This window comes from Drosophila virilis, chromosome 2, assembly GCF_030788295.1.
Source record: "Drosophila virilis strain 15010-1051.87 chromosome 2, Dvir_AGI_RSII-ME, whole genome shotgun sequence".
NCBI classification, from domain to species: Eukaryota; Metazoa; Arthropoda; class Insecta; order Diptera; family Drosophilidae; genus Drosophila; species Drosophila virilis.
The window spans coordinates 25171038-25194799 of record NC_091544.1 but is presented as its reverse complement, the minus strand read 5'-3'; the positions used below and the strand labels follow the sequence as shown (position 1 = coordinate 25194799).

General features: G+C 38.2%; 3 protein-coding genes across 17 annotated transcripts; 1 reads left to right on the top strand and 2 right to left on the bottom strand.

Annotated features, from left to right (window-relative positions):
* The first annotated feature begins 3388 nt into the window (after positions 1–3388).
* Positions 3389–8754, top strand: Alp4 (Alkaline phosphatase 4). Its single transcript, XM_002055896.4, has 3 exons — positions 3389–3782; positions 6435–6676; positions 7259–8754. Exons 1-3 carry the CDS (start codon positions 3590–3592, stop codon positions 8618–8620), a joined length of 1797 nt encoding a protein of 598 aa, XP_002055932.2. The 5' UTR covers positions 3389–3589; the 3' UTR covers positions 8621–8754.
* A 989-nt stretch (positions 8755–9743) lies between these two features.
* Positions 9744–10973, bottom strand: Chchd3 (Coiled-coil-helix-coiled-coil-helix domain containing 3). The gene is made up of 3 exons (XM_002055895.4): positions 10869–10973; positions 10608–10770; positions 9744–10457 (listed from the first exon to the last, which is right to left on the bottom strand). The coding sequence occupies exons 2-3, from the start codon at positions 10726–10728 to the stop codon at positions 9916–9918; spliced, it is 663 nt and encodes a 220-aa protein (XP_002055931.1). The 5' UTR covers positions 10729–10770; positions 10869–10973; the 3' UTR covers positions 9744–9915.
* Positions 10974–12498: 1525 nt separating this feature from the next.
* dco (discs overgrown) lies at positions 12499–20304 on the bottom strand. Of its 15 annotated transcripts, none has more exons than XM_015170504.3 (6): positions 20153–20304; positions 19196–19281; positions 18468–18711; positions 16567–16741; positions 15002–16439; positions 12499–14433 (listed from the first exon to the last, which is right to left on the bottom strand). In XM_015170504.3, the coding sequence occupies exons 5-6, from the start codon at positions 16313–16315 to the stop codon at positions 14344–14346; spliced, it is 1404 nt and encodes a 467-aa protein (XP_015025990.1). In that variant the 5' UTR covers positions 16316–16439; positions 16567–16741; positions 18468–18711; positions 19196–19281; positions 20153–20304; the 3' UTR covers positions 12499–14343. The 15 variants fall into 15 exon arrangements, with proteins under 15 accessions (XP_015025990.1, XP_032289764.1, XP_070062879.1 ...); XM_032433873.2 differs by having other exon boundaries at positions 16567–16738; XM_070206778.1 differs by lacking the exon at positions 20153–20304 and adding an exon at positions 19446–19951.
* Between the last annotated feature and the right edge of the window lie 3458 nt (positions 20305–23762).

The following is a 23762-nucleotide window of genomic DNA, read 5'->3' as shown; positions in this document are numbered from 1 at the left end:
AACAGCAACAACAACCCTGAAAGCAAATCATAAAACAATGCACTGTAATAATTAACCAAGAGCAAACGACAATCATCAAAGCAATCATTACTTAACGTCATTTAGCATTGAAGCTGTTTTTTTTTTGTTTCTATTCTTCTTGCTTGCATTCTTATTCCACCTGTTCTTTACACTCTTTACGATTTTTACAGTGCCCGTTAAAAACGTGCGCAATCAAAGCGCAGTTACACAGATAAAGAAAAGTGAACTAAACGCTTGGGCACACTACAGTACACCCTGCCGAAACTTGACCTAGTGCAGAACAATTTGTTTAATTAATATTTCATATAGTAAATTATAATAGTCAATATCAATAATCAAATATAATATTTTTTAGTTTTTAAAAAATCGCACAAATGAATTGAAGTTACAAATAATTTCATTACTAATTCACATTATTATTTATTAAATAATAACACTTGGCTTGTTAATGCAACTAGTTGTCATGTTTGAAACTATTTATCTGTAGCTGTTAATCTTAAAAAATGGTTGACACTTCATTGTTAACAACTATATTAAAAGGCAAAGTATAAATTAATAATGCAACTAATACATTAATTAGTTATTATTAGTTCAAAGAGTTGTTTGGTTTTTAAATAATTCAATAAAGTATACTCTAAAAAAACTAACTAACTAACTATTTAAAGATCAGTTATTTGAAAAATCTCACTGATATAATTTATATTTTATTTTATGTTATTCATTATATGAGAAGTAAGATGAATATTAAGAAGTTATATTCTAAGCATAACCACAAATCATCATAAGAGAAATGTTTGCCTAATTTTTTTAGCTTTTGATGTTTCCAGATGCATTTATTTGCGATATGCGGTCACACTCTTTTGTCTGTTTAAGAAATCTGCAGTATTAAAACCTACTTGGAGACAGGCGACAGTTTACACACAATGATGAATTCATGGAAAAGCCCCATTTTCATTTGAGATATTCCTTACCGAAAAAAAGTATAAATAAAGTATAAATACACAATTAAACTAAGAAAACATACTTGAGAATAATTGAGTTTAACCATAAACATAATTATTTATAGCTACAGTTTAACTAGAGACCAATCCATTGCGTAAATTGCAAAATTATTCAACAGCTCTCATAGACTACGCAAAGAACTAAGCAATTTCTTAAGTACAAGTACAATATTAGATCGCAGTAAGTGTGGGATAAGTTTAACCTTCAGACTGCCTGTGCACGTGTACATATCTTTCAAAAAACTCCCGAAAAACTAAAAATAATCAAAATGTTTGTTTATAAGCAACAAGTTGATATTTATGACGTTTTACGCATATATGAACTGTTGAGTTCCGAAGATTTTAATAAGACTGAAAGAATTTCTTTAGTTTGTGCATAACAAGAGCCCAAGGAACTCTTTACTAACGTCAGAGTGTGACAAATGAGCGATTTATTAATGTGGATGTCTGGAACTAACATTTTTGCAGCAAAGAGTTGCACAAGCGTTACAATTCGTGACTGTGCGCTTGGAGACAAATCTTAGATTCCGCGCCTGATTAGTGCAAAGTGTCGAGCTTGCAAACCTGACAATAGATCCAATTTTACAAAGATGCTAAAGATAGTCAGAGGCCCACATGCAATATGATATTATAAGTATTCTATTGTTCAGATAGAAGGCAAAGTCATAGAGCTGCTGAATGCTGGCGCCTATGTGACATTGATCGAGGTTGTGTGAGGCCGGGACCTGGCCAGACATCACAAATAAACCAAAGACAAACAAAACATTGCCCAATTTGATGTACCCTTTTAAAGGGTCATACAACTTCCCAAAGTAACATGAAACGCATATATGTATATGGTTGAGCCAAAAGTCGATATAACCATTTCCCTCTGTCCTTCTATCCGCCTGTATCTATCCATCTATATCTATATAGATATCTATATCTATATCTATATCTATATCTATATCTATATCTATATCTATATCTATATATCTATATCTATATCTATATCTATATCTATATCTATATCTATATCTATATCTATATCTATATCTATATCTATATCTATATCTATATCTATATCTATATCTAATCTATATCTAGATCTATATCTATATCTATATCTATATCTATATCTATATCTATATCTATATCTATATCTATATCTATATCTATATCTATATCTATATCTATATCTATATCTAGATCTATATCTATATCTATATCTATATCTATATCTATATCTATATCTATATCTATATCTATATCTATAGCTATATCTATATCTATATCTATATCTATATCTATATCTATATCTATATCTATATCTATATCTATATCTATATCTATATCTATATCTATATCTATATCTATATCTATATCTATATCTATATCTATATCTATATCTATATCTATATCTATATCTATATCTATATCTATATCTATATCTATATCTATATCTATATCTATATCTATATCTATATCTATATCTATATCTATATCTATATCTATATCTATATCTATATCTATATCTATATCTATATCTATATCTATATCTATATCTATATCTATATCTATATCTATATCTATATCTATATCTATATCTATATCTATATCTATATCTATATCTATATCTATATCTATATCTATATCTATATCTATGTCTATATCTATATCTTTATCTAGGAAGAATCGGTTAAACAGTGTAAGCTCTATTTTAAGATATCTTCAAATTTCTCACATATCTACCAGACCGTATAGGAACAATCAGTTAAATATAATAATTCAAATAAAAGCTTACCCAACCAGAGTATTTAATCTTCTTCATACCGCTGCTAGTCACTTTTGCTTGTACTATTTTTTCGGATAATGCAAACAATACGCATATGCTCTTGGAAATCTTTTATCAATTCTAGAAATTCATCTGCAACACGCTTGAGATACGATATCTGGCGAGAGCTGTCGTTGAGCTCAGATAAGCAGCGGACATCAGTCTGAGGGCAGCCGCCTACAACAACCGATTCACGTGCCATTTAAGCCGTAATTCAACGTATTGACACATGCTGTTAGCCCGTGGTCGTAAACAGCCGATCGTCAATATCATAAAGAGCCCAAACGTCAACTTTATTGCACGTGAGAGCAACAGACGACAAGTTGTTTTTTAATGGGTTTATCTGTGCTGCAATTCGAAATGTACGCAAACATTTTGCATGTAAAGTAAAAAGAAGTGAAAAAAAAATAAAAATTCTCGTAATGCCCCCGGTTCTAGACATCGTCGTCGTCGTCATCGTCGTGCGGCCCGCTTCGTGCACAGCCGATGATCATGGCCTATCGTACCGCCATATAACGGCGCTTCAGGGCATGCCGAGACGTCAGTCGCTGCAAATCCGCTAATTGTGACCTAGTCGCGAGCTCGTTTTAAAGTCCGTGCTCAAAAAATTTCAAATTGAAAATAATAATACTACGTTTTACGTTTAACTGATCTACAGTCTTAATGGCCAGCTAGAATCTGAACGCAACTGTGATATAAATAATACATATTGTACATACACATAGCCCAAGCTTGACTCAATTAAGTCTGTAAGATGCATTCTGTACTCCTGATACTCGCCGCTGTCTGTGCAGCAGGCACTTGGGCGGCCACAGTGCAGCCGCCGCCCGTGATACAAACCCTGAGCACCGCGGGCAGCGGCAGCGGCAGCGGCAGCGACAGCGACAGCGACAGCGGCATTGGACCAGAGTTCAGGCTGGTGGCGGACAAGGAGAGCGTTTTGGAAGGTGCGTTTGCCAATTTGTCTCTTATATAAAAAAAAAAAAAACATTGCGAATATTGCACAACTTAGAGAACTAGCCGAACGAATGGCGCGTTCAAGCGTTTTATTACTACGTGTTAGTTCAACTCGGGCGGCTCCAGTTGAATTATGCAACAGCTACAGAAACACAAAAAAAAAAATAGATGACAATAAATATTGCCAAGAGTGTAAAACAAATAACAGATATATATATACAATATAGTTTTTACTATATTAAATTTATCTATCAATATTTAAAGGCTAGGCTTACAAAACAACTCAATTGTGCAATTGCACAAAATGGATGAAAAATGGGTAAAGAAAAAAGTTATATAAGTATTATATATATAATATATATAATAGTTATACTTTTATTTTATTTACAATTTTGTTGATTATCTTAAACAAAAAGCGCAGCAATTTAAACAAAAAATTATTTTTTTTTTATTATTGTCAATTAATATTTATCTGTATTTAAGTGCAATTAAAATGCTGCCCTATCTAATATTTCGTCAAAGAAATACCCCGTGTTAAGTGCAGCTTCGAAAGAAGATATTTGATTATGCGTTCAAAAATTTGAATTATGTGTGCAACAGACATTAAAATCGTTTCAGTAAAGGACCTTAAAATAGACTTTTGCATATGTAAAGAGTTATAGATTCTTAGAACCTGGTTAGAGAGATAGATTGGCAGATAAATTCTTACAAGATCTCCGAAAAGATCATCGGTAATAAGAAAAATAAAGATTATTTGATAATAACGAAATCTTAAGCGTCAGACAAATGGACGGGCTTTGCACAAAACCAATATACCCCTTTCATTTTGTGAAAGAGTTGAACAAATATAAAAATATATGTATATTATATAAATAATAGCTTTTATGTCGCTAAACTCATATTATTTAAAAACCTATTCCGAAATTTAGCATATAACAGTATAAGAAATACAAAAAAAAGCCACAATATCTCCAGGTTAACAAACTCATATAACACGTCAAATTATTTGACTGGAAAATAGAAAAATATGTAAGCATATAATACATACATAATTGATATGCCTGCCATATTATTTCAAGGTCAAACTTTATTTCAAGTCTTGGTGTCAGGTTCAAAACTCAAATTATCCAAAAACATAACAAAAAAATTCTAATTGAATGATTGTTGATACAGCTGAAATAGCTGCGGATACACGCTTCAGTTTTTAGTCACATACCAAAAAAAAAAAAAAAATAAACCTCTTTAATTCAGCTACACGACAGTTTAGAATCATATTTAAGCTAATGTCAATATACATCAAGCCACAGATAAACAATATTAAGAATAAAAGAATATCTTACAAAAGAAATTGAACAAAATATTCGCGCAATTTCTCTCTCCTTTGGAAATACCCAGATATTCCAATTATAATGGAATTTAAAAGCTCTACAACATAGTCGAATCGAGTTGATCTCGCTTCAATTGTCGACAACAATTTTTAATTAAGATATAAACAGATTCAACAGGTTCGTGTTAACCAAATGGCAAACATTGCCCAATTGAATTGTACAAACAGCAATTAGTTAGAGCACTTCTTAACAGTTACTCACAGGTGTTAAACTCTGCCACTGCTGGCAATATCTAATTCCAACATTAATAGTGCTAATTATGCCTCCAATCATACGCGCGGCAAAAGCCTCTAATTGTCCATTTTCGATTTCATTGACAATTCAAATTAACAGTCTGTCAACGCAGTTTAACTGTAACGTGCGTCAGTGCCGCTCCGCGGGGGTCTGGCCATAGGCATGGGCGTGGGCGTGAGGGGGTTGGTGTTTGCAAACATCGCCGACTGCATACTAAACCAGAAGAGTTATAATCGGCAAATATATATATATTTATATAAATATAGGAAGTGTGAGACTGTACGTTGGCCTGCAGGCAGACGCTATAGATACCCTGTATAAATTTTTTAATGCAATTTTCAGAATATGAATCTGCCTCATATACACACAGCAGTATTTGTAGCTATAGATGTTCTGAATCTTAAGTAATTAAAAACAATTCATTTTAAAAAACACGCTAGACGTATTTATCTTCCAGTTTATTGATGCAATCAAGAACAAATATAGGCTCTTGGTATCAAAAGTGTAGTATGCAAATGTGCTCAACTTTATTAGGATGGCCCTTTAACACATCTGCATCTGTGCAGGGTATTATTATTGATTTAAAAAAATACTATTAATATACCATTAAATATGTGGGTACTGCGATGAAAATGCAAATTTCTAAATATAAAAAAAACGAGTTGAACACTTGGAAAGTCGTATATCTGTAAAATCCCCATCTAGAAATAGAATAGTTGCATTGCAAAAATATTAGAGGGGGAATTACATAGCCACATCCGAACTGTAGAATTGTTGAAACGTTTCTAATGGGCCTTGTGTACAGAACGAGCGACTTTCAGATATTTGCGTTGTCCGTCTGGCAAAATAAATCTAAATCTAATTAGTCGCAGCGGCTGTTACCAGATATGATCGGCAGTACGAGCGAGTGTCAAGTGGGTCTCACCAGAAATAATTCAAAAGCGACAGACGACTCAGACATGTCACGAATTAGTGAGGTAGCTCAAGCTCTGATCGTGCCTAATTCATTTCCAATTACAGATGCAACATTCTGGCGGCGAGTGGGCCTTAAGCAGCTGGGTAAAATAATAGAAAAGGCAAAGCGCGCCAAGGAAAACTCATATCAGCACAAGGCCAAGAACATTATCATCTTTATTGGCGATGGCATGGGCTTGTCCACGATCAGTGCCGGACGCATCTACAAGGGCCAGTACCTAAAGCATGGACATGGCGAGGAGGAAATGCTGTCCTTTGATGAGTTCCCCCACACGGGCCTGGCCAAGGTATGTTATAATTAGATGATCATAGATCATATAGATTAGAAAGTATTATTTCCCTCTAGAAAGGCAAATTGTATTTTTTAATCCGATTTTTTAAATGAGCCTAAATCAAAAACTTTCCGCTAAGCTTTCAATTCAATCAATCAATCAATTACACATTTAGTCAATAAGTCAAAGAATCAATCAGTCAGTGAAAACAGTCTGTCTTTTGATAGTTAAACAGCTAGTCAATCGGTCAATTATTCTGTCTGTCAAGCAATCAATCAGCCGGCCAGTCAATAAAATAGTCAATAGTCAGTCAACCAGCTGACCGGCTGTCAACCAGTACATCAGTAAGTCAATCAATTTGTTGTTCGATCATCAATTTGTCACAAAATCAATTAATTAATCAGTCAGTCAGTCAAGTTAATCAATCAATTAGTAAATCAATCAATCTGTCAGAAATTTTGGATCTCTATCAATCAAACGGCCATAATAGCAGTCAATCAGATAGTCAATCAATCAGTAACTCAATTAGTCTGTCAATCAATCAGTTAGTTAGTTTAAACTGTTCTTAGATGAAATCAATCTCCTTGCCTTTGACAGACCTACAATGTGGATAAACAGGTGCCGGACTCGGCGGGCACAGCTACAGCCATATTCACGGGTGTCAAGAGCGACTATGGCGCCATTGGCATGGACACCACACGCTCCAAGTTGAACGCCAGCCAGGGTCGACTCGACTCCATCATGGACTGGGCACAGCGTGAAGGCAAACGCACTGGCGTGGTGACCACCACACGCATTACGCACGCCACGCCCGCAGCCACCTTTGCGCGTGTCTATCATCGGGACTGGGAGTGCGACACGGAGGTGCCACAGGAGTCCATTGGCATACATGCGGACATTGCACGCCAGCTGGTTGAGAATGCGCCTGGCAACAGGCTAAACGTGGTGCTAGGTGGTGGCCTATCGCCCATGGGCGCTTTCAACGAGAGCGAGGTGCAGACCGTCCAATTCGAGGGCGGCACCGAAACCATCTGCAAGCGTAACGATGAGCGCAATCTGGCCAAGGAGTGGCTGCAGCGGCACGCCAACGACAGTGCCGACGCAGCGCTGGTGTACACACGCGAACAGCTGATGAAGGTGGATGTGGAGGAGGTGGATCATTTGATGGGCTTGTTTCGGAACAATCACATCACCTACTCCATAGCACGCGAACAGGGCGAACCATCGTTGAAGGAGATGACCGAGACGGCCATCGGTGTGCTGGAGCGTGGCAAGCAGTCGCCGGGCTATGTGCTACTCGTGGAGGGCGGACGCATTGATCAGGGTCATCATCAGAATTATGCACGTGCTGCCCTGCACGAGGTCTACGAACTGGATCTGGCCGTGCAAGCGGCTCTAAAGATGACCGATTCGGAGGAGACGCTCATTCTGGTCACAGCGGATCATTCGCATTCGGTCACCTTCAATGGTTATCCGGAACGCGGCGCTGATATTTTGGGCGCCGCCAATTCACACAAGCCTAAGGATCCCATGGTATATGAGACCATAACGTATGCCAATGGACCCGGCTACTTCGACCATTTGGCGAATGAAACAAAGCCGGCAAACAGCTCCAATGTGTGGATGCCACTCAAGCTGTACACCAAGGAGCAGACCGAATCCCCCACCTATCGCCACATGGCCACGCTGGCGCTCAAGGATGAAACGCATGGCGGCGAGGATGTGATTGTCTTTGCCAGCGGCCCCGGTTCTAGTCTGGTGCGCGGCGTCTTCGAGCAAAACTATTTGGCCTACGTTATGAGCTATGCCGGCTGCATGGGTCCCGCCAAGAATTTTGATGATTCCTGCAAGCGCCATCTGTCGACAGCTGGCAGCAACAAGGCCGAAAGCAGCGCCGCCGCTCTGAGACTCTCGCTGCTTCCGCTGCTGGCCGCTTGGCTGATCGCGCATCTGCTTTAATTCTTTACGTATTCCTTACATATGTCATATATGCACACACGTAACTGCATGTGTTTGCACTTTGTTAGTGTGTGTGTGTGTGTGTCTTTTACTATATAGTATTTACGGTTTTGTAGTTAACTTGATTAACATAAAAGCAGAAGCGATTAAAGTTAATTAGTTAAATAAAAAAAAAAAACTGTGCACTCAATTACAGAAAAGGACCATTTAAAATACTCGAATTGATGATGATCGACTGAAAGTTATCCTGTAATAACTAACTAAAGTTCTTGGAGGCCCTACCACATTTGATACAAATATGATAAACGTTGTATATTAATACAGGGCCAATTGCTTTCCCAGAGGAAGCATATTATTAAATTTCTAGCAAGTATTACCCGACTTTTTCCTGAGAAGTATGCCTATGTAAAAAAAGTTTTGATTTTTCTGTTTTCCAACATTACATATTCTCTACATAAATCTTCATTGATGTAATTGAAATCTTTTTTAAAAACTAAACAAGAAAATGCTTCAAAAATCCTATTCCAGTCACTTCCCTCCCATACATCACCATATGTAACTAACCTGGACATTGTCAACTTCCTAGATTTTATGTTTTGAGCCGTGCTTTGATCGCTTATCAGTTAGTCAATCAATCAGTCAGTCAGTTACTATTTCAGTTACTCAATCAGTCAGTGAATCGATCTGACTGATCGTCAGTCAGTCAGTCAATCAGTTGATGAGTCAGTCATTTTACCAGCTAACAAGTCAGTCGTTCTGCCTGAGAATCGGTCCAACAACTAGTTAATCACTCAGTCAATCAGTTACCCAATCAGTCAGTCAGTAATTAACTTAATTAGTAGTGAATTAATAGTATTGTATATATACCTGATCAAAACAAGGTTCAGATTAAATTCACTAAGTTATCTTAAATAGTTTTTATGAAATATAATCAATATGCATCGTTATAGTAATCCAATCTGAACAATACCGACTATGTGTGTGCTCAGAAAGGATCTCAATAGGTAAAAATATAAGCCAATGTCACATACCCACTTACCTCTTTATCCTGAACGCGTGTACTTCTATATAGGGTAAGCTTCCTTTGAAATCCTTGCCGAATTCACGATATGCTGATAGGCAATTAACAAACGCACCTTTGTTATATATTAAATTAATTTACTATCGTTTACAATGACACCTCGCGTTTAATAGAATGCTCCCTCGTTTAAACAGATCATTTGAAGGCTTTTTGTGGTAGACGCAGAAGCAAACAAACAAGAAGGAAACGTTGTTAAACAGGGCAAACAAGTCCTTTAACCAGCTTTGGCAACCGGCACGGCCGCCTTGCCGGCAGCTGACGCCTTGGGCGCTTCGGGTTCGCTATCCAGTTTCTTGATGCGATGCATATCGACGCACTGCTTAAACTGGGCTACTTCTTCAATGCACTTGAGTGTCTCGCCGGGATGGGCACGATAGCAGGCAAGCAGCTGTGCCTTTAGGTCCTGGCATAGCGGCGTTTTGTGCGCCGCTGCGGTGCTCACGAAACGCTTGTGCACACCCTCCACAGCATTCGCATACTCCGATTCCATGATGGTATTCGTCTTCTTTAGATTCTCTTCCAGCTTTGTCAAGCGCTGCCGCCACAGCTCATCGTTCTTCACCAGTTCCTGATTCATTTGCCGCTGCACATCAGCGGCGCTGATTGTGTGACCGCCGCCCTGCACATAAATGGGCGTGGCGCTCTGGTAAAGAACCGTTGATGGCGGGGAGGCGTCTTTGACGGGCGCTTTTTTGGCCGGCTCCTGTGGTTTTGGCGCTGGCTTTGACAGCTCCGCAGCGGCTGCATTTTCGCGAGCTGCAAACCATAAGAAATTTGTGTCAATTAACATATTTAATTTATATATAAATAAATGGTCATTTGACAATTGTTGCATAACACTTGGCCGCGACGATTTCTCATCTTTGGCAGCGCAATTACAATTACTTGTCCGACTATATACTTTACCCTGCTGTGTGATACCCTGCTTCAGACGCTTCACCACATCGTCGGATATGTCGAGGACGCCGGCAGGAGTTGGATTTTCCATTGAAACGGAACGTGGCTCACGCGACTGCTTTGCGCCCATGTTGTTGCAGCTAATAGGAACCTCTCTCTTATGTAGTGTCGCCTGCGTGACGGCGGATAATGTTAAGAACGTGTGCTTTTGTTTATATATATAGCTATCGCTTATTCTTTTAACTGAATTCCAAATTAAAATCACTTTACCTTTTCGTTTGCAAACTTGTGTTGGGCTACTAGAGATGAGCGTTAGAGAGCGATGTATGACAATTGAGATGGACAATACAAGGCAATTGCGCATCTAGAGATGCGCGATATTTATGCAACTGTCGCTGTCGATTCACGAGCTGTGCCTACATATTTATTTCAAATCAAACTATGATAATATAAATAACATAATGCTTTAATTACATTTAGTATATACAATGTAAGTACACAAACAGATTATCTCACGTTTGCCTTGACCACCTATTGGAAGAAAATATCGCATGCATTCAATGTATCAGTCGCTGTCCCCGAGAGCATGGTGTCTGGCCACACTTAAATGTGCATTTCCGTTATTTCGCCAATGTGACATTGGCTCCTAAGAAAATCAAATATATTATCAAAAAAAAAAAACTGTTATGAATGAATGAAATATAAACTAGCTACGCAATTAAAATAAGATTCCAGTTATTATGTTTTCAAAATCATAATTTATTCATTTTAGCATTTTTCTTGTTTTCTTTGTTGTTTTTTTTTTTGTCGACAATTAATTACATACAATTACGAGTAAATGACATTCGCTCCTTTTAGTGTATCTAATGTTGTTGCAATTTGTTAATTTTACGGATTACTTATTAATTATTTATTCATTTACCCTTTTCGCTTCTAATTTCGCAGTGTTATTATTAAATTTATTATATTTTATGAGTTCTTTGTTCAAATGTGTTAAAATTCTATCGAACTGTTTGTGTGTGTGTGTATGTGTGTGTGTGTGTGTGTGTGTGTATGTTTCGGCTAATGAAATACTAGATATGCGCGCATACATACATACATATGGTATGTGCCTGCTGAATATTCTAGCTTGAGACATTTGCAATAGTAATTGTTGTAATAATATACATCTATAAGAATTATGGAAATTTGTTGCTGTTCTAGTTGTATTTCATAGTTTTGTTATTGTTCATGTTTATGTGACTTGCGCGTTCAGTTTTGACGATATCCCATTTATGACATTAGCTTTTACACACTTTTGTTTAATTCATGTACGATTAATATTATGAACTTTATCTTGGGTTTTTTTTTTTTTGTTTTGTTTTTGTATCTCATATCACTGTTGGTGGTTTGTTAATATTCAATGTTATCGCATATACATAGGGTTTATGTAACTAACATATTCGATTTGCGTGCTAATAATTAGATCAAAAATTCTATTCTCAATATACAAATACATTAAATTTTACAAAATGCTCAAAATTTTCTGTTACTTTTCGTTTATAATTTGTTACGAGTTCTATATATATGTATTTTGTTTCCTTATGGCGTATGGACTTGTCATACAGTTAGCGTATTTAATGTATATATATATATATATATATATATATATATATATATAGTTTTGTTCTCATTTCATAGTTTAATTTGTTTTATCATGTTTGTTAGTTTGTTAATAAATCGCTAGTTAGAAGGAAAATCACACAAGGTTATTTGTTATTCGAATAATTTCATATGTACACTCAGTTAATTTGCGTTCGCGAACTAGTTCCAAGGTTCCGCAGCGGATTAGACTCTATCTAGGGGACTGTTCCGTTCCTAAGTTGTGTAATCGTGTTATATGAGAACTAATCTTTATATGTTTTTGTTTTTTTTTTTTTGTCAGTTTTTGTTTTTGGTCAAGTTACAAGGCGTGCGTGTCCGGAGTCGAAAGAGGTTCTCGGCGATAATCTCGAGTTTCCGATCCAATTAAGAAGAAAGCAAATGAAAAGTATCTCGAAATGAAGGTCTAAACGAAAGAAAACAAATGAAACAAACTGTAAGAAATATCACGTAATGCATTTTTTTATTTAACATTCGGATGTTACTTTTCACTTTTATTCGCCTGCCTTTAAACATTTATCGTATTTTATATAATCATTTATTTCTGATCTCTTTTACTGCTATATATAAACGGCATATTGGCGCGTTGTGTAAAGTTTTACATAAGATTTGTTTTTGTTTTCTTTTTTCATATATATTTTTAATGTTTACGTGTTTCATATACGTTTCATAAGATAAACTTTTGTTTTGTTGTTGTTGCACGTTCTTATCTCTTGCATTAATGTTCATAATTCATAATCTTGACTTGGGCAGAATTCGAATTGTAGTTATTTTTCGCGTTTACTCATTTGTTTTTATTTTGTTTTATTGGTTTGGTATTACTTATAAACAAATTTCATATTATAGCTACAATTTATTAGCTAGCGTTATAATTTTAATGCGTGCTCGCAGCTCACGCCCCTTAACGACTTTACAAACTAATTGAAAATATATAATATATATATATATATATATAATGCAAAGTACATATTTTTTATATAGTGTGTGTATGTGTGTGTGTGTGTGTGTGTGTGTGGGTAATTATGATTTGTATTAAGTTATTAGTTACACGATTTTTGCCGTTTCTTTCTTCATTTAGTTAGATTACTGAGAAATACACTGAAACAGAGCTCGCAAATAATATTGAACACATACATATATTATATTAAAGATGATAAACAAAAGAGAACAAAAATGGGTTATTGAATTATTAATAGATTTATAGATTATGAATTCCTGTTGTTTAACATCGAGGCTTTACAAATTAGAGAGTTGCTTAAAGCTACGCGGGTTTCGGGGCAGGGGAAAGGGGGAAATTACTTGCTAGGCTGCTTTCAAAATGTTTTCATCATGAATTGTACACTTAAATTTAATAATGTGGGTGGTTGGGGTGCACAAAACGCGTTCATTTCTGCTTATCATTTTTGTTTTTGCTTACTTTTTGTTTGTTTTACGAATTGTTAGTTATATGCATTTGTTGTATATATATATTCATATATATATATATATATATATGTTTAGATTAATGCTAAGTTTCTAGACTAAAAGTTAGGGACACTGGCGAATATTGTGTCCTTTGTTTGTTTCCTTTACACTCTCAAGCTTACAACTTATATTCAAAATATTTGTTAATATTTAAATATTAGATTATATGCCCTTCATTTAATATAAATTGTATGCCCTTTGTTCAGTTGAGTCTGTTGATAAGTTTCTTATTTGTTGTCGCTGTTGTCGCTGTTGTTGTTGCTGATGTTGTTTTATAGTTAGCACAGAGCACAAAATCAAACAGAAGAAAAAAAAATGCATTTAACCAAATATTTTGTTTATCCTGTTCCCGCACAACAGTGTAAATGCAAAACACACAGAAGTAGCTAGCGAGTGGATAAGAGAGGCAGTGAGTGAGTGTGTGTGTATGTATGTGTGTATGCATGTGTGTGTGTGTGTGTTAGTGCAGAGCTTTGTGTGCGAGTGTGTTATTTCGTATTGTTATCTTCTTAAAGAGCCACGCTTGCTTGCTCTCTCGCCCTCTTTCGCCCACTGTCTCACACACACTCTCTCTCTCTCTCTTTCTCTGTCTCTCTTTCGTCCTATCAATTTTGTCATCCTGTCTCTTTGCTTTTACAGTTTACGAATAACGGTATCTTGCAGATGGAGCTGATGCTAAAAGTAGTGCATACTTTCGCCTTTTTGCGGCCGACTTGCAATTGTTTATCAACTAAAATTATAAGTTAAACTTAGCATATGTTAATCATAAGCGTTGCCACACAATACTAATAATAATAATAATAATAATAGTAATCATCATCATCATCATCATTAGAAAAAGCATCAAAGCAAAACGCAAATATTTAAGCGAAAAAAAAATAATAAAAACAAACAAAAATGTACAAAAGGAAAGCGCAGCTGTTTGTTTCTCGTTGCGTGTGTGTGTGTGTGTGTGCTTGGGTATGCTTGTATGCGTGCGTGTGTGTCTGTGTGTGTGTGTGTTACTGCAACACGTTGCCAGCGACCAGGTCGCTGACTGTTCTATACATATAACATGTTATGTATGCGTACATCAAATATATATATATATATATACACACAGATATATATGTATATATTTATACATATGGAGCGTAATATACTAAATGTGTGTATGTGTGGCTGCATCTGCTGTATGTACGTGTTCTCTGTGTGGACGTGTGTGTGTGTGAGTGTGTGTGTGTGTGTGTGTGTCCAGCGCTTAATTCGCATCGTCGCACAACATTCTAAACAATAAAATATTATTTAGCATTTCGTACATCACCCACAACACCGCCAGCCTGCAGGCCGCCACCCTGGCGCATCCGTATCGATGGACGTCGCTCGGGCGTATCGTAGGGCTGTCGCGATGAATTTGTGGCGGCCATTGAGTCATCCATATTGAGTCCACCGTTGCCAATTAGCTGCGCACCAGCACCGCCATTGCCACCGCCGCCGCCGCCGCCGGCGCCGACAATGCCGCCGCCGCCGAGCATGGCAAGCGTTTGTCCAGCAGCCGAATTGCTGCTCAACATCTGTTGTGTGCTGCCACCGGCAGTGGCCATTGCTGTGTTAACCTTGTGCTGTTGCTGCTGATGGTTGGCGGCGGCGGCGGCGGCCACTGCTGCCGCTGCGGCATCCTGGCCCTGGCCTTGGCCATCGGTGCCATCCTGCGCCTGCTGGATGGCCTGCGGATTGCGCGGTCCGCCAAACTTGAGCAAATTCCAGTCGAACACATAGTCATAGGTGAAGCCAAGGCGATGGAATAGATTGCGGAACAATTTACGCAAATGGCAGTAATCGGGACGCTGGTCAAAGTGCATCTGTCGGCAGAAATTCAGATAATTGACAAATTCGCTGGGGAAGCCCTTGCAGAGAACAACAATCGATGTGGATAGTTTCTTTTCGGATATGCGCTCGTATTTCTGTCGCTTATTGGCCGCCTTCAGTCCCTGCCAGGGCAAGGCGCCCAAGTTGAAGTACATGAGCACATACCCAAGCGATTCCAGATCGTCACGTCGCGACTGCTCAATGCCCAGATGTGTATTGATCGAGGCGTAGCGTGCGGTGCCTGTCAGATTTTTGTTTTCCCGATATGCTATGTGCTTTAAGGAGCGTGCGTCCCGGAACTTTTTGGCCAAACCAAAATCAATTATGTACACCAGATTGCCCTTCTTGCCGAGACCCATCAGAAAGTTGTCCGGCTTGATGTCGCGATGTATGAAATCGCGCGAGTGTATATAATCGATGCGCGATATCATTTGATCCGCCAGCAGCAGCACGGTTTTCAATGAGAAGCGGCGCGAACAAAAATTGAACAGATCCTCCAGCGATGGTCCAAGCAGCTCCATCACCATCACATTGTAATCACCCTCGCTGCCGCACCAAATAATCCGGGGTATACCAATGCCGCCCTGCATTGTCTTATAAAATTTCGATTCGATGTGCAGCTGTGGATGTTTGGTGCGTATGCATTCCAATTTGATGGCCACCTCCTCGCCCGTATTGATTGTTGTGCCCAAATAGATGTCGCCGAACGAGCCGGAGCCAATTTTGCGGCCCAGCCGATATTTGTTCCCAACGCGCAGTTCCATATTTGTGTCTGTCCTTATATATATATATATATATATATATATATGTATATGTATATAAATCTATGTGTGTGTCAATATGTTTGCGTGCGCGTGTGCGTGTGCGTATGGCCTCGCACAACGTTGCCTGTGTAAAAGAAAATTGGTTTAATACAAAAAATTGCACATTGGAAATTCACTCATTTATGATATATGTATATCCACAATGAGCAATACTTATATTAATATACATATGTATGTATTTGTATAAAAACCTTGCGCTGTCCTTTTGTCCGTTTGCAATAAACAACTTGCACTCTCGTTCCTGTTGCTACTGCTGCTACTGCTGCTGCTTCTTCTCTCTTATCTCTGTTGTGTTTTGTTTTTCGTATTTAAGGCGCGCGCTCAGGCGTTGTCGGCGTTTCCAGCAAGGCGCGGGCGCTGCGGCTGCTGCAAAATAAGGAAAGAACTTTCTTAAGCATTTCGTTTCTGTTGTTGTTATTACAGTTAGATAAAGTGACGCACACACACACACACACACACACACGCGCGCACAAGAACGTACATATAAAATAAATATATTTCCAAAATATATTTACAAATTATTTGTTTTTTTTTTTCTATATATATAATTCAAAATAATTGAATATGTGAACAGCTTTGCTGTCATCGATAAATGTGTGACAGCTATCGATTGAGCTGCAGCTGTAAATCTCACAACAAAATGCAAAACAAAATATATATATATGTATATGTGTGTGTGTGTGTATAAAAGAAAAGGCTGATAGCGGGCGGCGTGAGCTGGCGACGTGTGATGTTTCAATTAGATAAGAATACAAAACGAAACTGAGCGTCACTCACGTCTCGCAACACAAACACAAAGATAACTGTAAATGCAAAGCACTGCAGTTTTCGGCATAAGCGAAACTTCACAGTGTGGCACCCCCGCGTATAACAGTATAACCAAAATCGAAGACTGTAGCACACTGTTCGCACAGTTTTAAGCGAGCATATTGGATTTGGATTATTATTAGAATATCTGCTCGTGTACTTCCCTTACAGATATTGTTATTATTTTATTGACGTCACATGCGGGTTGGATAAATCACGTAATTCACTATATCTTTTACAGATATTGAGCTAATGACTGAACTCGATCGGTGCTTTACTATATAAATAGCTTAAAATCAATAAAAACAAATGTGAACAAAGAACTAGAACACAGCGACTTGAACGTCCTGACATCTTATCAGCGGGATTTCTACGGCGCCAATTCTGCGTAAATACATATGTATGCACATATCTAAAAATAACAAACACAGCGCATCGCACATGACGGCATTAATATTAAGCGATGAATCAGCGCAAAAGTTGCAAGGCGGTTAAAAAGAGAAGCACAAAAAAAAAACCCTAACAATAACCTGCTGTCACCAGAGATACCATAAAGACAACCGTGAGTGTGTTTGTGTGTGTAGGTAAACAATTAGAGATGAACAGTAGGTAGAAAAGAAGCAACAAACAGACAAAAATGCCATTTAAATGACACTTTCAATGGTGAAAAGCACACACACACACACACACACGCACACACTCGCACGCACACATGTACATTAAAAATGGAGTCGCGCCCCAGCAAACAGACAAATCTTAAGCAGTTGGGCAAAAGGCGCACAGCAACAGTGGAACCAACATTTTCTCTAGCTGGCTAACAAAATAAATGACAAAATTTTGTTTCGCTTGTTGTTAGTTTTGCTTTCTTCAAATAGTAAACAATTATTATTGTGCCTATTTTAATGGCTGCTGTCGCTTGCCTTGCAGTTAGTTATCTACATTCTGTCTGCTTCTCTCACTATTTGCTGCGCTTTCTTTTGATGTTGTCCAACACGCACCTACAACAACACGATTTTATCTATGCATACATATGTATGCGTGTGGGTTTGTGTGTGTTTGACCTGTGAAGCTGGGCCGATTCTAACCTCAAAACTGGTCAAGCTTTATAAATGCACGCACACACACACACACACACACACATACAAATATATAAATATATGTGCTTGTAATTGTTGTTTGCTTTCTTTGCCTACACTGATTTATTAGCACTCCGCTCATGTCGCTGTCGTCAGTTTCGTTTACAAAAAAAAAAAAAAAAGTAACGTTTACCGTTCTTTTTTGTTACCTTTTTAAATGCACGTTCTAGTTATGTTGCTGCCTGCGTTTGACAGGTGCGCAAGTGAGATGGTCGCAGGCTCTCACTCGCTCTAAGTGTGTGTATATGTGTGGGTGTTTGTTGTGTTGTGTGTGCTTGTGAGAGCAACAGCTGATCGTGGTGGGAGTGCAGTGCGACGGCTTCTTATTGCTGTTCCTGTTCTTGCTGCTAGTTCCGGCAGACATGCCACTCAAATGTATGTATGTATGTATATCTGTATGTATATAAGTATACTATGTTAATTTGCTGGGGCCTTATTACAATTGCAAATCGGCGGCACGTTGCGTTGGCGGGCGCCAAATAAGACTTCCGCTGAATACAAGCGCCACCACCACAAAGGCAACAACCAACGGTTACGTAGGAAAGAAGAAGCAGCAGGCACAAACAGTTGTATAAACAGCAGCCCAATAAGCGTCAGCAACTCACGAAAAAAAAAGAGGAGCATGCTAATAAAACAATCTATGCAATTAATTTTAAAGGCGACAACGTTGACTCCGCTGCTGCAGTCAATGGCCTCGCTGCCGAGGACGAGGCGACCTAAGGTTTAACTGCATACGTTTTGTTTTTGTATTTTGTATTTTGTTGTTGTTTTTTTTTCTTTTTTTTTTTTCAACCCGAACTATTATAACGGCTAACTGTCTGGCTCTGGTCTGTCTGTGTGCGAGTGAGAGAGGTGAGAAGTTATTTTTGATTCCTACCTTGGCGGATTTGGGAGTCACAGTGTGGCCAGACTGCTCCGCTGCTGCTGCTGCTGCTTGCACTTGACTTTTGCTTAAATTGCCAGCTGAAAATGCACTGCGTTTAATTGGATTTCAATTTCACAAGAGCAACAACAACAACAACAACACTCGAGACGACGACGACGTCATGATAAGTGGAAACAAGGCAGCAAAATCATTTCAACTTTCTTTGTTTTTGTTTTCAAGAGAGACACACACATACACTCACATTTACGCAATATTGGACACAATTCGTTTTATGCATTTCTTAACGGCTCAAGCCAGGGCCATAGTGGCCGTTTGGCAATTTTTCTTTTTTTTTTTTTTGCAATTATGTATTGTTTAATGATTTTCGGTTTCTTTTTTTTATTTTTTTTTCTCAGCCGCGCTTTGTTCGAGTGTACGGGCACGCACGTCTGGCGCTTTAGATAAGTACTAGCAGCGCGCTGGCTTTAGGCAAATGTTTGGCAATAAAGACAATGAGAACCGTTTAAAACAAACACAATACGTTTAAAAATTTGTTAAGATTGCGTTGAGGCAAAGAAAAACTTTAACGGAGACGACGAAGGCGACACACGAAAAAATACAAGCGAGTCGTTTGCCCTGGCACTCATACACACACACGCACACACACAGACACACACACGGACGCACGTATGCACGTATGCTGCTGTAGGGTTGTCTCGCTTGCACTATTGTTGGCTCTACAGCGAGCACGTTGCTAGCCTGACTGTTTCAGCGTTTTCACACCAACACAAGCATGCCAACAAGTCTATACGTATACGACAACGAAGCACACATAAAGCGAGACGAAAAAAAGTAGCCACCACTAGGGGCACTGTGGCCGCAGAAGTCTCTTTGGCTTTTTGTTACGCACAATTTTCACAATTTAGCACGCGCACGTTGCATATTTGTACAAATCCAACACCAACTTACATTTTGCGCTTATTTTTATTGTATTTCTTTGCAATTTTACATAAATGGTTGAATTTCTTTTATAAATTATTTGCTAGAATATATCTTGGGAACGGCAACAACACCAACAACAGGCTCAGCCAGAAGTTCCATTTGAGAACCATTTGAACAGTTGCGGAACTACTGGTTCCACCACTGAATCAAACCGTGAGCCATTTTGTGACGATATTAATAAATGCGTGTTTTTTTAAATATATCTTTTAGGAAATGAATATTACTGTGTGATATGTACATTAATTATAGCCAGCTTTTATAATGAAAAGTAGCCACAGAAAATCTAAGCACCACGGACCCCGAATTCTAACAGCTTGTTAAAACAGCGTTATTAGTAGGCCATATAAGCTTATTAAGTTTCGCTATTCATGTAAATAATAATTGGCAGAATTGAGAGGTTTGAATGCTGTCATAGGGAGTATAAACGAGCGTTTTGTTAATTTTATTGGCTTCAAATTGTGGAAATTGTGAAGTTCAGCATGGAAAATTTAACGGCCCTGGTCGGTAAAATGTGGCGGTTGGTCGAAAATGACGACGTTTCATAGATTTGTTCACTTTCGTAGCAGTTAGTTTTCGAGTGCTAACATTAGCCAATACACACACCAGATGTCATGAAATCATCTAAATGCATTTATAACTAACTGACGTAGATACTTTCACACATACATATATACGGACACAATTAAGGACGGGAAAATTGTGTAGACAAATACGACTTAATTTGTGCTACAGATATTTCTTTATACTAATAATTTAAAAAAGTTAATTAATTAATTATTATTCTTAAAGATATATGATAATTTTCAATGAAAGCCAGTCCGTTATAAGTTATTTGAATATCTTGAATATCTGTTATATTTGCAAAGGGTGGCAGCCTTTATCATATATATATAATTAATTAACGGAACACACGCCCCAGCTCTGCCGATTGGTTGAGGAAAACAAAGCAAAACAAAAAGCGGTTGCGATCTGCGCTAAGCAACACACACAATCTCACAAGCGCACACACGCTTATATAGTTACATTAAACACACACACACACACGCACAAGCTATACGACGAGGCAATTAGCGATCTGGCGAATGGCAGCCCGAGTTTGTGCCGATGGTCAAACGAACGTCAAAACACGAACGAGCATCAGGTGTGAAATAATAAAACAAAATGCCGGAGCGTCGAACGTTTTGTTATTGCTTTGTGCTTTTTGTTTTTGCCTTGCCTGTTGTTCGCATGTAAATGAGATGTGTGCCCGAGCGAGATGGGTGCATTAGGCTAAGTATTTCCTGACGCTTCGTTCGCAAAATATTTCCGCAACATATGTCGCGCGGCTGTTGGCGAGCCTTGCGGGGCAGAGCGAGAGCGGAGGAGTGCGCGTAAGAGAAGGCGGCTGCGGGGCTGCAATTTCTAACATTGGCGCAGCAAACTTCAGCGCCAGCGACTGCGACGTCGCCGTCGCCGTCGCCATTCGGCGAACGCACCATTTGGTTTCGTTTAGTCGCAAAGCAGCGGCTTATGCTGCCCCTCACCCCTATCGAGCTCCCCTGGCGGCGGCTTAGATCAAATAATTTGATTTCATGCCAAGTCGCAAAATTGTCAAGCGGTCGTCGCATCCGCTGCTGCTGTCGCTGTCGCTGCCGCTGCCTCGGCTGCATTTTTCCGCGACCTTTTGGCGCTGCTCCAGTTTGATTAAAAAAAAAAAGGCAGCGCCGAAGATTAAGAAGAAGCCGTTGACAAAATCAGCAAAAAAACAATTTTCATTTTGCCTTTTGGCTTTTTCTATAAAACGCAAAAAATAAAAAAATATTAATTTTAATTAATTCGATTTTTCATTTCATTTTTAGTTTCACATTTTTTTTGTGTTCATTTTTTTTTTTTTTGCATATTTTTGCAGTGCGCGTTTTGTTTATCAACAAAGTCGGCGGCTTTTGAAGTTTGCCGCCGAGCAACTACTAACTGTCGCGGGGGGCGTGGCAGCGGGCCTGAGGCTGGGGGCCACTTGTTAGCTGCGGCCTTTAAGCTGCTAGACACGATTCAATTTTCCACAGCGCGCGCGTGTGTGTGTGTGTGTGTGTGCGCGAGTATTATTTCCATTTTGATGCCCTTTATGACACTTCAGTTTTGTTTTTATTTTGTATTTTTGTTATTTGTTTTTTATCGCATAAAACGCTCATCTGGCGAACGTCTTGGATCGCCTTTGGCTGCCTCTCGATCGTATCTAGTAGGTATTTATGATTTCGTTTATGCATTTTCGTGTTTTATTGTTTAAATTTTTGGTCATTTCGGCGTTTTTTTTTTTTTATTTGTTTGCCGGCGGCGTTTGAGTAAAAAAAAGTTAATTGAGTTGTAAAAATTATAAAGTTGTAAAAAAAAAAAAACCCAGCAAGCCTTGGGTTGAAGAAATGCCGAGTAAAAGTCGCATCCAGTTAAAAAACAGGAGAATTTGAAAAAAAAAAAACAATAATAAATAAAAGCCCAACATAAATACGCATCGATTCTTTTTATGGCCATGAAATGAATAGCGTCTAGTTTCGACACAGCTATTCCTCACGTTGAAATTTTTGGCGTTTTTTACGATCTCCTATTCTATGGCCGAGACTTTGAGATTTATTTGAAAACTGGACGAGCCAACGAATATTTCTGAAGAATGCGTGCAGCGTAATCCCCTGGCCTAAAGCTATTATCATCTGCCAATTCTGACAAAATGCTTAACTCTGTCAATCTTTAAACGCCCATAAAAACACATGCCTAACTAGCGCGAGTTGTGTTTTGAACTAATAACTTTGTATCATTTTTACAGTCTTGACATTTTTTAATTTGCGCACGTGTATTGATTGATCGATTGATTGACTGATTGGCGAACGGTTGGGACTGACTTATTGATTGAGTAATTGTTGCTTTACTGACTGATTCACTTACAGCTTGACTGATGGACTAAAGGACTGAATGCTTGACAACTGATTGATGTAATCACCGATCGGCTTGCTGATTGTGATGACTATATGATTGAATAACTCATTGATTGATTGGTAGACTGATTGACTGGCTAATTAACAGTTTGACGAACTGATTGATTGGCTAAGTCATTGATTAAGCGATTGGCTGATTGATTTAATGACTGATTGATTGATTAATTAACTGACTGATTGACTTCCTCATAGATTCACTAATAGACTGACTAGCTGCTTGACCGATTCGTAGACTACTTGACTGACTGATCGGCTCACAGCTTGACTGAGTTTGAGCTGAGTTTGAGGAACTGATTGATGAACTCATTGATGGACTGACTGATGGACTATATTAGTGATTATATCATTGATTGACTAATTGACGAAACGATTGATTGATTGCTTGGTTGAAAGACTGATTGGCGAACAGCTTGACTGACTTGTTGACTGTTTCATTGACGATATGATTGACGAACTAATCGATAAAATAGTTGACGAACTGACGCTTGGTATTATCGCTAATAAGATAATTAATATTTTCACTAAACACTTCCTAAATACTTATTCAAGGGATGATAGCACATTAGCTACCCGTCTTTGCCCCTTTGGAGCACTCTTTATCCCTTCCAACGATC

What these genes read in the sequence shown, in the direction of transcription:
- Alp4 (XM_002055896.4), top strand. Translation starts at nt 3,590, where the DNA reads ATGCATTCTGTACTCCTGATACTCGCCGCTGTCTGTGCAGCAGGCACT. An exon ending in CAAGGAGAGCGTTTTGGAAG is followed by an intron (nt 3,783 to 6,434) that starts GTGCGTTTGCCA and finishes TTCCAATTACAG; the next exon opens with ATGCAACATTCTGGCGGCGA. An exon ending in CCCACACGGGCCTGGCCAAG is followed by an intron (nt 6,677 to 7,258) that starts GTATGTTATAAT and finishes TGCCTTTGACAG; the next exon opens with ACCTACAATGTGGATAAACA.
- Chchd3 (XM_002055895.4), bottom strand. Translation starts at nt 10,728, where the DNA reads ATGGGCGCAAAGCAGTCGCGTGAGCCACGTTCCGTTTCAATGGAAAAT. An exon ending in GCAGGGTATCACACAGCAGG is followed by an intron (nt 10,458 to 10,607) that starts GTAAAGTATATA and finishes TATGGTTTGCAG; the next exon opens with CTCGCGAAAATGCAGCCGCT.
- dco (XM_015170504.3), bottom strand. Translation starts at nt 16,315, where the DNA reads ATGGAACTGCGCGTTGGGAACAAATATCGGCTGGGCCGCAAAATTGGC. An exon ending in CTGGCGGTGTTGTGGGTGAT is followed by an intron (nt 14,434 to 15,001) that starts GTACGAAATGCT and finishes TTATAATTTTAG; the next exon opens with TTGATAAACAATTGCAAGTC.